The sequence below is a fragment of the Zingiber officinale genome, chromosome 5A (assembly GCF_018446385.1).
Source record: "Zingiber officinale cultivar Zhangliang chromosome 5A, Zo_v1.1, whole genome shotgun sequence".
NCBI classification, from domain to species: domain Eukaryota; kingdom Viridiplantae; phylum Streptophyta; class Magnoliopsida; order Zingiberales; family Zingiberaceae; genus Zingiber; species Zingiber officinale.
The window spans coordinates 93,818,662-93,834,212 of record NC_055994.1 but is presented as its reverse complement, the minus strand read 5'-3'; the positions used below and the strand labels follow the sequence as shown (position 1 = coordinate 93,834,212).

The following is a 15,551-nucleotide window of genomic DNA, read 5'->3' as shown; positions in this document are numbered from 1 at the left end:
TGATTAATTGGTCCAAAACATACTGAATAGAATTTAGGTCGCTTTGTTTAGCGGATTTATTTGTGAAAATGATATTATAAATGCTTTTGATCCCCGTAGTGTTTTACGGGTCTCTTTCCTTCAAAATACAAAGAATTTCACAAGGTGTGGTACTGTTGGCCATGTCGAGTATAAATTCTTTCTCTATTGGTTTTAACCTACTCAGGTACTCATGGCTATCAATATATTCTGCTAATTGATGATTATGAAAACCACAAACAACCCTTAAACCCCACATCACACCATCTGGAGGTATTGGTATACCTCGCAGCTCAAATGAGCATTCATATTTTTTAGTCTCAGTATTTCTTTTTAAGCTTTGTCCATCAACAAGATATCGTGGCGGTTTGTACTTTCTACCTCTTTCACACATAAGATGATACTTTGGTAGCTTGTCACCTTTAAAATTAGCAGAAATTTTAATAATCACTACAATACCATTCTTCGGACTAACTGTCTTTACCCAATTTATCATATCTTCTCTACTTTTAAATATCTATATAAAAAAATATAACAAAGACGTATAAGTATGACATTATCCAATCTTAATATAATTTTTTTACTTATAAAATAAATAACGAACATGCATAAAATAATGATAATAACTAACCTGATTTATGGTAAATTCGATTGTATAATCGTGACTGTTGTTGGAGATACTCTCTCCACTAGGAACATCATTGTCAATTGACTAACTATCTGAAAATAAACCCAAATAGTCATCCATAGTTTCCTTCTATGAATTACGAAAAGTAATGACTAAGAAGATAACTATGTTTCAGGAAGAGAGAAGGAGAGGTTGAGAGGGAGATAACAGTGGAGGGAGGTGTGACTGAAGAGTGACTAAAAATAAAGTGTGAGAGGAGGATTTAAAAGGAGAGGTTTTGACATGTGTCAAGAGTTGAAGGGTGAGTAATTTAAGGGGAGTGGAGGTTCTGACATGTGTCAAGAACCTCCTATGGTGACCCATTGGTCGTCACCTTTCCTTGACTTGGACCTCCACTTCACCTTGACTTCATCTTCTATATCAATTTGAGGTTCTCATTTAACATCCAATATTAGCATGATCCTCCCACTCTTTGACAGTGCGACGACCGAGATGGAAACCCTACCCGATGGATCCCTCTTTTATATCACGTCATAGGGGTGACGTTTGCAAGTTGGGCCTACAACAATTTTGAGCTCGGCCTAAATAAGTTAATTTGCGGGCTATATCACATTTTGGCATTCCTCCATTAATTATCATAACCTTTCAGTCGTTGAGTTTAGACAACACCCCCTCCCCACCTCATCTCTCCCTCCCTTTCAAATGACACTTCTACCATCTTCTTTTTTATTTTTAAAATTTTATTTATTTTTAATTTAGTTTTATTTTTACAATTAATTTTATTTAAAAATAGCTCGTAAATTTGTATATTTTAAATTTATTTAGTTTTATTTTTCAATTAATTCAATTAATTATTTTTTTATCAATACCATATTTTTTCCAATTTTATTTAATTTTTATTTAGTTTTATTTTTTAATCAATTTTGTTTATTATTTTTAATCAATACTTTATTTTTACATTTTTATATAAATTTTATTTAGTTTTATTTTTTAATCAATTTTGTTTATTATTTTTTATCAATACTTTATTTTTTAATTTTATATAAATTTTATTTAGATTTATTTTTTAATTAATTTTATTAATTATTTTTTTCATAATACTTGTATTTTTTTCAATTCATTATTTTTTTTAAGTTTTGTTTTTTATTGATTTTATTTTTTTGTTAATCAATTTTTTTTATCAGTTTTATTTTTTAATAATTTTTTATATGTTTATAATCTTTTGTTTTTTTAGTTATAAATTTTAGGAGTTATTATTTGTAAAAATTTTAAAAAGTATAAAAATATGGATCAAAATAAAAATTATTTATTTAAAATTAACAAAAATATTAACAATTAATAGTAAACATATTCATAACTTAGGAACAAATATTTTTTTTTCAAATGAAAAGTACATGTAATAATACAAAAAAACACAAAAATATATAAAACTAGAAAATTTAATCAATATTGCCTCCAAATTCTGCTCCCGACGCGTTTGATGGTGGTGTACCTATTACTTCGTACTACAAATAAACATGTATCCTATAACGAGTGACACATCCTTTAGCTTCATACGTTGAATGTTGCCACCACCACATTGGAATAGGTGGTACAAGGTAATGAGGATATAAGAAAACTTATATGAAGTGATTGCCAACATGAGCAATAACTATTTCTCGACGCTCATGGTTTGGAACTGGAGGAGTTCTTAATGGCAAGTGAGTAAAACAACTTCCAACATTCTCACCAAATGTATGCAGTACAAGATTATACCTTGATGCGATGACAATTCCCAAAGGCATAGAGTCCATCCAATATGTTTCTGGTGCCCACGGCTCGAACCAATTCAATGAGAATAATAGATTGGTTACCAAATTTTGATCTGGATAAAGTTGATCATATAGATCCTTATTTTGTTGAATCTCTTCTATAAGCTCAAATCATACTTGAAACCAACCTTCTTCACCATACCTAATTAGTGCAGCTATTGCGCTGAATCCACAATGACCATCAGGTTGAACATCAACAGTGTGAGAAATATAATACTGTAGAGACACAAGTAATTTCTCAATATAAGTATCATGGATGGGTGGAACTGGAGAGTGATCATGGGTCGTTTGAGTATTGCGAACCTTCGACCCCCTTCCACATCTTCCTCTCCCTTGAGATGCTGCAGTCGGTTGAGAGACCCTAGATTCTGAAGTGGATGCATCTACAAAAGAAGGTATGTGACACCCACTTTGCTCATCTCTACCCGTAGGTCGACCTCTATGTTCTGTGTTGTATGAAGGGACTCAAACTGTACTTTGAGATGGATCTATCTGTAGGACCGTTGGACCGGCTAGAAGGGGGGTTGAATAGCCCTGTAAAAATCAAAACGCAAATACCCTTCTCGAACTCTTAAACTAACACTTGTAAAATAATCAAAGCAATAAACTAAGATCAGAAAAGAAAACGAGGCACCAGGTTTGACTTGGTTACAACCTGGGAGGTTGTTAATCCAAGAAAGATGATTGCACTAGAATTTCTCTTTCAGGCGGAGAAGCCTCTTACAAAGTTGAAGCGCACAACAGAAGCTAATTACAGAAAGCGTACAAGTGTTTGAAAGAAATGCCTGAGTTCTGAATTTATTTAAAGCTTCTGGACCAAGGCTATATTTATAGCCTTGGTCGGGGCGCCTGGAGGGGTTCCGGGCGCCCTGGGGGGATAAATTTTATCCCCAAACGTTCAGATCGAGTCAAAACTCGATCTCGTCAATTTACAAGGTCCGGGTGCTCGGAAGGGTTCCGGGCGCCCCGGAGCTCAAAGTCAACAGGCGTTGACTTTTTCATCCGGGACCTCTTCTCTGGTTCAGTCCCGCCTCGGTCCGGTTCTTCCGCTCCGGATTCGGTCGCTTGGGTGATCTCGGCAATCCGAAAAAAGGCTCACCCGAACCCAACTTCCGGTCTTCTCGAGCGTGCTTCCCTCCGGCTTCTCGTCCCTCGGAATTGCCGCGTGTTTCCTTCTCGTCCGCCAGCGTACTCATCCACAGTCTTCGTCCCTCGGTCGTCAACCTTCTCGCTAGCTGCGTCTCTTGCTCCCCGAGCAATCTTCCGCTCCGGCTTTCGTCCCTCAGAACCACTGCGTGCTTCCTTCTCGTCCGCCGGTGTACTCTTCTGCAGCGCCTCGTCCCTCGGACGCACAGTGTGGCGTCCTTCTCGCTAGCTGCGTCTTCCGCTTGACTACCTGTGCTCCTAAGCTCCTGCACACTTAGACACAAGGTTAGAAACACACAGGACCTAACTTAACTTGTTGATCACACCAAAACAACCTTGGGGTTCCAACACTATCATATCGAAAAACTTATCTATCATATGCTCTCACATATGTGGATCCATCCCATCTAATATCTCAATAACGTGGGATGTCCTGTTAGGTTGTGCTCCCTCATCATTAAACTGATGTACGTGCATTGACAATCTCCTCCAATGAGCATTGATACTCTGAAGCGGAATTGGAATGAAAAAGTAACGGTAATGTGCAAGATCATGCTCACATGACAATCCGTATATAATTTTGATAGAACAGTTGCATCTGCCGACTAGCTGGTGAGATACCTCCTCAATTCATTTTAGCTGACCAGAAATCAACTCCATTGCCTCTAATGAAATTCGACACCTTATTTGACTGAAATGTCATCATGTAAATGTTGATGGCGTGGAATGTTGAGAGATCTCTCGAATGACTTCTTAATATCCTCGAACTGAATTCTCAACATCTTATGTATTTTTTTCAAAAGATGTCTGTGTTGGAGTGTATACTGAAAGCCTAAGCTTTGTAAATATTCATTATGAATAAAGAATCACATTTGGTCAAATTTTCTACATTTAGTTGTAGTTGTTCAATTAATTTATATTGTAGATAATATAGTATGTGGTGTCACATACAGAAGATGATATTATCAGTACCTTATAAATTATAAACAGTAGCTCACGACCAAAATGGTGTTGGTTGCTACTCGGAAAGCCTAGAGGTTCCACTGTACAAAAATTTTGTACAAAGATCTGAACCTTTTCCTAGCTACCATGTGTTCTTTTAAATTAAATTTTGGATCGCTTGAGGAACTTAACACGTTTGATCCAAAACTTAATCTATTCGTTCTTTTAGGTTTTGACTTGGGTCTCCTGCGGAACTTAACACGTTCGACCCAAATCACCTTAAGTTATTAATTCCATTAAATATTAATTTCCATAATTGGTTCCCAGTACTGACGTGGCGAGGCACACGGCCTTCTTGGATATGGGAGCAACCACCACCGACTAGACAAAACCTTTTATGGAAAGCTAATATTTAATTTCCTAAAATAACTTTAGGTTAACCGAAAAGAACAATCAAATCACAAGGAAAAGAAAAAAACAAAAGAACACAACATCGAAAAACATATTCGAAATTCTAGAATCGTAAGCCTCTTGTATTTGGTATTATTTCCATAAATAACTAGCATGATGCGGAAAGAAAAATTACTAGTTATACCTTGTAGAAAAACCTCTTGATCTTCTACCGTATTCCTCTTCTAACCTCGGACGTTGTGTGGGCAACGATCTTCCGAGATGAGAAACCACCAAGCACCTTCTTCTCCTCCTAGCTAGGTTCGGCCAAAACAAGAAAGCTTCACCAAGGAAGAAGAAAAACACCAACCAAGCTCTAAGAGATGCAAGCTTCCTCTCCTTCTTCTTCTTCTTCTCCAAGTAGTATCCGGCCTCCACAAGACCTCCAAGCAATAGAGAGTTTCGGCCACCACAAAGAGGAAGAAGAGAAGAGATGATGGCCGGCCACAACACCAAGGAAAAGAGGGAGAGAAAACAATAGAGGTTGTTCACATGAAGGCACCCTCACTCCTTCTTTTATATTCCTTGGCCTAGGCAAATTAGGAAATTTAATTACAATAAAATTTCCTCAATTTCCTTGACATGATTTAATTTAGAAAAATAAAACAAATTTTCCAAATTAAACTTCAATGGCCGGCCACATCATTGGAGAGCAAATTGGACAAGTTTTAATCAACAATTAAAACTTCCTAATTTGTTTCCGAAAATTTTAAAAATAAAATTTCTCTTTAAAAATCTCTTCATGGTTGATAAAAGGAAATTTCTATAATTTTAATTTTATCAACATGTGGATAATTTTTTTTTTTAAAAAGAAAATAAAATAACTCTCCAATCTACAAATAAGGAAAGAGATCTAATCTCTTTCTTTAATCTTTTGTAGATCTTTTACAAGAGAGATATTTTAATTTTAATTCTCTTTAATAAATTATTTCTTCCACATAATAAAAACTAAAATTAAAATCCCTTTTAAATTTAATTTGGTCGCCCCCCACTAGCTTGGTTCCCAAGCTAGCTTGGCCGGCCCCTTATTGGTGGGTATAGAAGGTGGGTATAGAACTCTATAAATAAGAGGCTACGATAGGGACCGAGAGGAGGAATTGGTTTTGGTCTCCCGTGTTCGCCCCGAACACACAACTTAATTTTATCAATAATAATTCATTCCACTAGAGAATTATTATTGAACTACCGCACCAATCCCAAATTACATTTTGGGCTCCTTCTTATTATGAGTGTGTTAGTCTCCATGTGTTTAAGATATCGAATGTCCACTAATTAAGTGAGTTATTGACAACTCATTTAATTAATTTCTTAGTCCAAGAGTAGTACCACTCAACCTTATTATCATGTCGGACTAAGTCCACTGCAGGTTTAACATGACAATCCTTATGAGCTCCTCTTGAGGACATTATCAACCTAGTATCACTAGGACACGGTTTCCTTCTATAATCAACAACACACACTATAAGTGATATCATTTCCCAACTTATCGGGCTTATTGATTCATCGAACTAAATCTCACCCATTGATAAATTAAAGAAATAAATATCAAATATATGTGCTTGTTATTATATTAGGATTAAGAGCACACACTTCCATAATAACTGAGGTCTTTGTTCCTTTATAAAGTCAGTATAAAAAGAACGACCTCAAATGGTCCTACTCAATACACTCTAAGTGTACTAGTGTAATTATATAGTTAAGATAAACTAACACCTAATTACACTACGACCTTCCAATGGTTTGTTCCTTTCCATCTTAGTCGTGAGCTACTGTTTATAATTTATAAGGAACCGATAACATGATCTTCTGTGTGTGACACCACACACCATGTTATCTACAATATAAATTAATTGAGCAACTACATTTATCATAAATGTAGACATTTGACCAATGTGATTCTTATTTCTAGATAAATGTTTATACCAAAAGCTAGGCTTTTAGTATACACTCTAACAAATGGAAAGGAACAAACCATTAGAAGGTCGTAGTGTAATTAGGTATCAGTTTATCTTGACTATATAATTACACTAGTACACTTAGTGTGTATTGAGTAGGACCATTTGAGGTCGTTTCTTTTATACTGACTTTATAAAGAAACAAAGACCTCGGTTATTATGGAAGTGTGTGCTCTTAATCCTGATATAATAACAAGCACATATATTTGATATTTATTTCTTTAATTTATCAATGGGTGAGGTTTAGTTCGATGAATCAATAAGCCCGATAAGTTGGGAAATGGTATCACTTATAGTGTGTGTTGTTGATTATAGAAGGAAACTGTGTCTTAGAGATACTAGGTTGATAATGTCCCCAAAAGGAGCTCATAAGGATTGTCATGTTAAACCCTGCAAGTGGACTTAGTCCGATATGACGATAAGGTTGAGTGGTACTACTCTTGGACTTAGATATTAATTAAATGAGTTGTCAGTAACTCACTTAATTAGTGGACATTCGATATCTTAAACACAGGGAGACTAACACACTCATAATAAGAAGGAGCCCAAAAATGTAATTTGGGATTGGTGCGGTAGTTCAATGATAGTTCTCTAGTGGAATGAATTATCATTGATAAAATTAAGTTGTGTGTTCGGGGCGAACACGGGATGCTTAATTTTATCGGGAGACCAAAACCAATTCCTCCTCTCGGTCCCTATCGTAGCCTCTTATTTATAGAGTTCTATACCCACCTTCTATACCAAGCTAGGGCCGGCCTAGGTATAAGATTGGGTGGCCGGCCCTAGCTTGAACCCAAGCTAGTGGGGGCCGGTCAAATTAAATTAAAAAAAAAGAATTTTAATTTTAATTTTTGTTATGTGGAAGATATAATTTATTAAAGAGAATTAAAATTAAAATATCTCTCTTGTAAAAGATCTACAAAAGATTAAAGAAAGAGATTAGATCTCTTTCCTTATTTGTAGATTGGTAAGATATTTTATTTTCTCTTTAAAATTTATTCACATGTTGTAAAATTAAAATTATAGAAATTTCCTTTTTATCAACCATGAAGAGATTTGAAGAGAAATTTTATTTTTTAAAATTTCCGGAAACAAATTAGGAAGTTTTAATTGTTGATTAAAACTTGTCCAATTTTGTTTTCGTTGATATGGCCGGCCACTTGATTTTAATTGGGGAAATTTTATTTTATTTTTCTCAATTAAATCAAGTCAAGGAAATTAAGGAAATTTTATTGTAATTAAATTTCCTAATTTGCCTAGGCCAAGGAATATAAAAGAAGGGGTGAGGGTGCCTTCATGAGACAACAACATCTATTATTTCTCTCCCTCTTTTGTTCCTTGGTGTGGCCGGCCATCCTCTCCCTCTCTTCTTCTTGTGGTGGCCGAACCTCTCTCTTCCCCTTGGAGCTCTTGTGGTGGCCGGATACTACTTGGAGAAGAAGAAGAAGAAGGAGAGAAAGCTAGCATCTCTTGGAGCTTGGTTAGTATTTTGTTTTTTTCTCCTTGGTGAAGTTTTCCTTTGTGGCCGAACCTTGCTTGGAGGAGAAGAAGGTGGTTGGTGGTTTCTCATCTCGGTAGATCGTTGCCCACACAACGTCCGAGGTTAGAAGAGGAATACGGTAGAAGATCAAGAGATTTTTCTACAAGGTATAACTAGTAATTTTTATTTCCGCATCATGCTAGTTATTTATGGAAATAATACCAAATACAAGAGGCTTACGTTCTAGAATTTCGAATATGTTTTTTCGATGCTGTGTTCTTTTGTTTTTTCTTTTCCTTGTGATTTGATTGTTCTCTTTGGTTAACCTAAAGTTATTTTAGGAAATTAAATATTAGCTTTCTATAAAAGGTTTTGTCTAGTCGGTGGTGGTTGCTCCCATATCCAAGAAGGCCATGTGCCTCGCCACGTCAGTACTGGGAACCAATTATGGAAATTAATATTTAATGGAATTAATAACTTAAGGAGACTTGGGTCGAACGTGTAAAGTTCCGCAGGAGATCCAAGTCAAAACCTAAAAGAACAAATAGATTAAGTTTTGGATCAAACGTGTTAAGTTCCGCAGGCGATCCAAAATTTAATTTAAAAGAACACATGGTAGCTAGGAAAAGGTTCAGACCTTTGTACAAAATTTTTGTACAGTGGAACCTATAGGTTTTCCGAGTAGCAACCAACAGTCTGTAGGGATGACATGGTTTCTCCCAAATATAACTTCAGTCTCGCATGTGCAGACTCTGCCCTGTAATAAAAAATTGCATTGTATTTTAATACTGAAAAGAATTGAAATGGTACAATAATGAATAAAATTTAAATAAAAAAGCTATAAAGTGACTATACCTTTGATTTGAATTGCTCCCGAGATACATACATGTATCAACCCCTGCTGAAACAAATCGCTCTTTGTAAGGGTGTAACCATTATCCCAAAGGTAATTTAGAACACCCTCGAATCGTTGATACTCCTCGCGCATGACATCCCACTTCTGCTGGTAAGACCATTGTGTCGATGAATTAATGAGTGAGTGTCATGATGCATAAAAATGTTGCCACTCTAGACCAAGCATAGGGGTGCATTTCTTCATTACGCACTAGTTTATGTGCCAAATATAAAGGATGTGGCATGCATTGGGAAAACATGTTTCAATGGCATTAATAAGTGCCAAATCCCGATCTGAAATAAACACCAATGTCAACGATGCTTTCTTTTCAACCATCCACTTCTTTAAGGTACCTAATGCCCATGTTAGTTGCTATGTCCTCTCATTACTAAGATGTGCGAACATAAGTGAGTAAGTTCGCATTATGGATGTGATACCCACAACCTCCAATAGTGGTATCCGATACTTATTGGTCTTGTATGCGACATCAATGATCAACAAAGATGAAAAATTGATAGACCCCAAATAATATCTGTGATTTCGTTGGTGTCTGGATTTGTACGGTAATTATAGAAGTATTCTTTCTTGATTAATTGGTCCAAAGCATACTGAATAGAATTTAGGTCACCTCATTTAGCGAATTTATTTGTGAAAATGATATCATAAATACTTTTGATCCTCGTAGTGTTTTACGGGTCTATTTCCTTCAAAATACTAAGAATTTTACGAGGTGTGGTACTGTTGGTCATGTCAAGCATAAATTCTTTCTCTATTGGTTTTAACCTACTCTGGTACTCATGACTATCAATATATTCTGCTAATTGATGATTATGAAAACCACAGACAATCCTTAAACCCCACATCACATCATCTGGAGGTATTAGTATACCTCGCAGCTCAAATGGTATTCCCATTTTTTAGTCTGAGTATTTCTTTTTAAGGATTGTCCATCAACTAGATATCGTGGTGATTTATACTTTCTACCTCTTTCACACATAAGATGACACTTTGGTAGCTTGCCACCTTTTAAATTAGCAGAAATTTTAATAACCACTACAATACCATTCTTCGGACTAACTGTCTTTACCCAATTTATCATATATTCTCTACTTTTAAATATCTATATAAAAAATATAACAAAGACGTATAAGTATGACATTATACAATCTTCATATAATTTCTCTACTTATAAAATAAATAACGAATATGCATAAAATAATGATAATAACTAACCTGATCTATGGTAAATTCGATTGTATAATCGCGATTGTTGTTGGAGATATTATCTCCACTAAGAACATCATTGTCAATTGACCAACTATCTGAAAATAAATCCAAATAGTCATCCATAGTTTCCTTCTATGAATTACGAAAAGTAATGACTAAGAAGATAATTATGTTTCAGGAAGAAAGAAGGAGAGGCTGAGAGGGAGATAGCAGTAGAGGGAGGTGTGACTGAAGAGTGACTAAAAATAAAGTGTGAGATGAGGATTTAAAGGGAGAGGTTTTGACATATGTCAAGAGTTGAAGGGTGGGTAATTTAAGGGGAGGGGAGATTTTGACATATGTCAAGAGTTGAAGGATAAATAATTTAAGAGTTGAAGGATAGAAACATCATTTGAAAAAAAGAGGGGGGGGGGGGGGGGGGGGGGAAGAAATTAGCTATATTATTATTTGTCCCAATGTTTGTAAATCAAGATGATATCTAGGTGAGATAGAAAATTAAAATAAAATAAAATCGAGAAAGAAAGTTAAAATTTTCACTAAATTGGTATACATAAATTCAACACATAATGAACATTTTAAACTTATTATTATTCATTGCGATTTCGCCAATGGCTAAATTCCAATGCATGCAATGCCATCTGTCACCGTGTAACGTTGACTATAATTTAATTTTTGTTAGGGTCTAAAATATAAAATACGTTCAATTTTTCAGAAAAGGGCTTTCCTAGTTAGTCCATCCACCAGACGACGTACGTGGCTGGTTTCGATCTGCCATTTGGAATTATAAATTGATCGGGGGATGTAACTGAAAGAATTATTTATTGTTATTATATATTAATCCAGAATTTTAGATTCACCCAAGTCTCTCTGAGCAAGGGCTCCATCTGCAAAATAAAGAACGACAAGGGGGGTAATGGACAAAAAGGAAACTCCAAATCGTCGTCGTTGGAAGCTGAGAAGGAAGAAAGGCTTCGTCTTTGCTTCGGCTCGCACCCTTCGCCTTCGGTATTGCCCTCCCCACTCCTCCTCCCACCACGCGACCACTCGCACTCCACCTTCGCCCTCGCCGTCGGGCGGCCATATGAAGGTGAGAAATCTCCGATGACCAATTTGTTTCGCCCTCATTTGATGGTATTTTTTTTTTCTCTCACTCCCTTTAGATTGAAGTTTACTTTTTGATTGTTGTATGAAAAGTAGGGTTCGTGTTTTTCGCCTCTCGTTCTCGGTTTGGGATTGATTGATGTCTGAGTATGATGCCTTCTTTATGTTACCTCTTTTTCTCCCTTTGATTGGGATTACAGTTTCTTTTACTTCTTTTTAGATGTGTAGGATGTTAGAAATCGCCTTTTTAATGTGTTTATGGTGTTGTTTCCATGATAGCACAGCCATATGTCTATTAAGTTCTTCGATTTTGCTTGTTTTTACTGTTTATTTGCTCTGATTAGAACTAGCATATTGGGCCAACAAAAACAAAACAAAAAACTTGATTCTGGTTTCAAATTGGAGTTTATCCTTGAGTGAGCATCCAATAGAATATATTGATAGTCTTCTATCTGAGAAATATAGCAGTTTGATGTCTGAATTAGCTTTTGGTAGATTTCAGGAAACCAAGATGTAGGCTTTCAGTTTCCTTCTGAAAGTCTTCCTCTCCATAAGCTCGATGAGCTTTTAGCTAATTGTGCTTTTGAGGCACAAACTAACCTTTAACTGTTTATGGACTCGATCTCGAGGGCACTTTTATATTTGTTTTTGATCAAGGGAGTTGGAGACCTTTGTTCTTATTTATTTACAATATGGATTCACAATGTCGAAACTTTTGAATGTGGTACTTAACATGATGAAAATAATTGTAGCATCAAATCATCAAGCATTTTGTGAGTTGGCTAATTGAAAATTGAGTGTATGCAGTACTTTGATAAAGATTTTTTAATCTAGGGGAAGGAAATTACCATGATGGAGCAAATTTCAACTCTTAGCTTTCTCAAGTAATATAAAACTTTTATCACTTTAACTTCTTTGTTTAATCCATGATGATAACCTTCGGCAATTGTACATTCACATTACATAGTTTAAATAGCTTTTAATGGTGAGTCTATCAATTACTCATTCTTTGCAGATTATCGTTCCATAGGTAGAAGTGAATTTTCTTCTTTTGTTCTTATGTTGACAGTGACTTTGACCTTTTGCTCAAATAAGATGGTTAGACAGATAGATTTAGTCATAAAGTTAATCCCATCTGCTTCTTATTTAATGTTGATTGTGCTACAGATAAATATTCTGGAAACAATGTGCACATGGAAAGAGAAGGAAGCATGCTCAGCTCGATCAGTTGGAACAATGAATGTGGAACCATTGGATTCGCATCAAGTTATAATGCAGAGAGATAGAAGCAATCATCTGTCCTCCCAATATTCTCCTTTTGTCTCAACTCCATACTCACCGGCTTCTGGACTTTCTTCTCATTCAATTCTCTCACACGAGAGGCACGATGACAGTGGTTCATTTGTTGGTGAAGCACCGACAAGACAATCTCTGCCTCCAGTCTATTCCCCCTGTATCAGAACTTTTCAAGTCCCTTCTAGTAGTTGCTTCAAAGATCCTACTATGTGGTGTTCTGATCCAATTCAGAGCATTCTAAATTTTTCAGATGATGCAGCTACCAGGAACAATCAGTCTTGCAGCAGTTCGATTGTGATGTTGGATGATGACCTTAATAAGAACGATGAATGGTGGAATAATGTCTTGAATGAAGAATGGAAGGAGCTTCTTGGCGAGACAGATGCCACAGATACTCAGTCAAAGGTACTAGAACTATAGAGTATGCAAGAAAAGTAGTTTTCTTCTTCCTTCAGCAGTCGTATAACGTACATTAATTGTTTATTGCTTCTCGTCTATGTAATAAGAAGATCTACGAGAATGTCACAGGATCATTTTGTGAACAAAGTTCACTTGCACTTGTCACTTTATACTATTTGATTGAATTGAGACTGATTTATGTATTTGAGGAGTGTCTATAGGTTGTTTATCCTGATACTCCACCCCCCTTCAGCATATCGATTCAAAATTCTCAAACCCATCAATCTGTTCCATGCCATTGCGGTGACAATCCTGCTGTCACAAGTTCATTGTCGGTTCCCACTACTGCAGCAGTAAAGCCAAGGATGAGGTGGACACCAGAGCTCCATGAACGTTTTGTAGAAGCTGTAAACCAGCTTAGTAGTAGTGAAAGTATGACATCCTGTGTTTCTTTCTTACTTTCCTGCCATTTTTCTGAGAGTTTTCTTCCAAAACTTTCAGAAGTTACTCCGAAAGGGGTATGGAACATCATGAAAGTGGAGGGCTTGACGATACAGCATGTGAAAAGTCATCTACAGGTAGATTTTCTCCCAGTTCATTTAGTTGTCTGCTATGAGCTACTCGTATGATCATTAACCTTTCTTTTATCACTTTCCCCCCTTTTGTTGCAGAAATTCAGAACAGCTGAATATAAGCCAGACTCTTCAGGTTAGCTAACTTACTTAGTCGACTTCTACGGACTTGTTTGATACGTGACACTCTTTTATGTCGATTCTTGATACGACTACTCATGAGTTTACCAAAAGAAGTTATCTAAGTAATACCATCCATGTTTTATCTCCAAAGGGTATTCTCTTGGTGCATCAGAAGCGAACGATAAAGCGACCAACGAAACTGAGGAACTACCTTCTCTAGATCTGAAAAAGTGAGTTAAAGTTTGCTAATTTAAGTTCCTCTTAATTCTATGTTTCCATATTATAAGCTCGTGCATAGCGCTTCCGACTGATATTGCTGGAAACTAAACTAGAAATGCAATGACAGAGGCATCGATTTCACCGAAGCATTGAGACTTCAAATGGAAGTTCAGAAACGGCTTCATGAACAACTCGAGGTAGTTATTTTAGATTCAGTTATAAGAATGTTTTAGTTTGCTTATCCGATTGTTGGATCGACGGTGAGGGAGACTTCATTCGCTTTAGCATTTCCTTGTACCCGATTCTCATCCATTCTCTTACAGACCCAGAGACAGCTGCAGCTGCAGATCGAAGAGCAAGGCAGGTACCTGCAAATGATAATTGAGAAGCAATGCAAGTCCAACCCGGGCAAGTTCCATCCTTCTCCTGCCATGGAAGATTCAACTGTCGATCCAACAATTTCACCTGTCGACGATATGCAGGCAGCAGCAACGGCAACTACTTGCAGCAGCTCAAATGTGACTGAGGGTAGGCTAGTCGGTGACAAATGGAAGATGGTCGAATCTGATTCTTATTGCCATGAGGTGGCTGCTACTTCTTCAGCACCCAAACATGCCAAAATCGACCACGAGAGCGGATGCATTAGGGCGAGACCCATACGATAACACCAAAATCATGCTCGAGTGTTTGATGTCTTATGTAGAGGCATATATGATTTGCCTCGCCCGTTGAAAGAATACTTCTCTTATGAATTCTCATGGTTGTAAAAATAAATTTAGAATATCAATTTTAACAGAAGTGTTCTTCTCGTTATCTTTCTTATAGATTGATTTATATAAATCCATATTTTTATATTATACATAGTTATATTTTTAAAAATGTAAAAAAATTGCACCAGCCGGGAATCGAACCCGGGTCTGTACCGTGGCAGGGTACTATTCTACCACTAGACCACTGGTGCTTGTGTTAATGCTAAATTTTTTTATTTAATAACATAAAAGTAATTTAATTAATTTTATCTATCTTTTCTTAACTTATTATTAGTGTTTACAGTTGAGTTGTATTATTAGCTCGAGACGCAACAAAAGTCTAAGGGGATAAAAATTCAACACTTCAATTACATGTCTTTCTCAAAAAAAAAAAAAAAAAAAAAAACACATCATAACACCCTACTGTTATTTATATTTCACCAAGCAACTATCAAACTGATTAATGAAAAACAACTCAAATGTATTAAAATTAATCAATTTCACATTCTCATCACCTATCCTATGATCATGTAACCATTA

At 36.1% G+C, this 15,551-nt stretch overlaps 1 protein-coding gene and 1 non-coding gene across 2 annotated transcripts; one reads left to right on the top strand and one right to left on the bottom strand.

The window, feature by feature from the left end:
- The first annotated feature begins 11,435 nt into the window (after positions 1-11,435).
- LOC121981026 (protein PHOSPHATE STARVATION RESPONSE 2-like) lies at positions 11,436-15,119 on the top strand. Its single transcript, XM_042533349.1, has 8 exons — positions 11,436-11,639; positions 12,821-13,354; positions 13,570-13,780; positions 13,850-13,926; positions 14,020-14,056; positions 14,195-14,273; positions 14,390-14,459; positions 14,586-15,119. The coding sequence occupies exons 1-8, from the start codon at positions 11,466-11,468 to the stop codon at positions 14,925-14,927; spliced, it is 1,524 nt and encodes a 507-aa protein (XP_042389283.1). The 5' UTR covers positions 11,436-11,465; the 3' UTR covers positions 14,928-15,119.
- A 33-nt stretch (positions 15,120-15,152) lies between these two features.
- On the bottom strand, positions 15,153-15,223 carry TRNAG-GCC. The gene has a single exon. It is a non-coding gene; the product is annotated as a tRNA-Gly (tRNA).
- Positions 15,224-15,551: the final 328 nt, after the last annotated feature.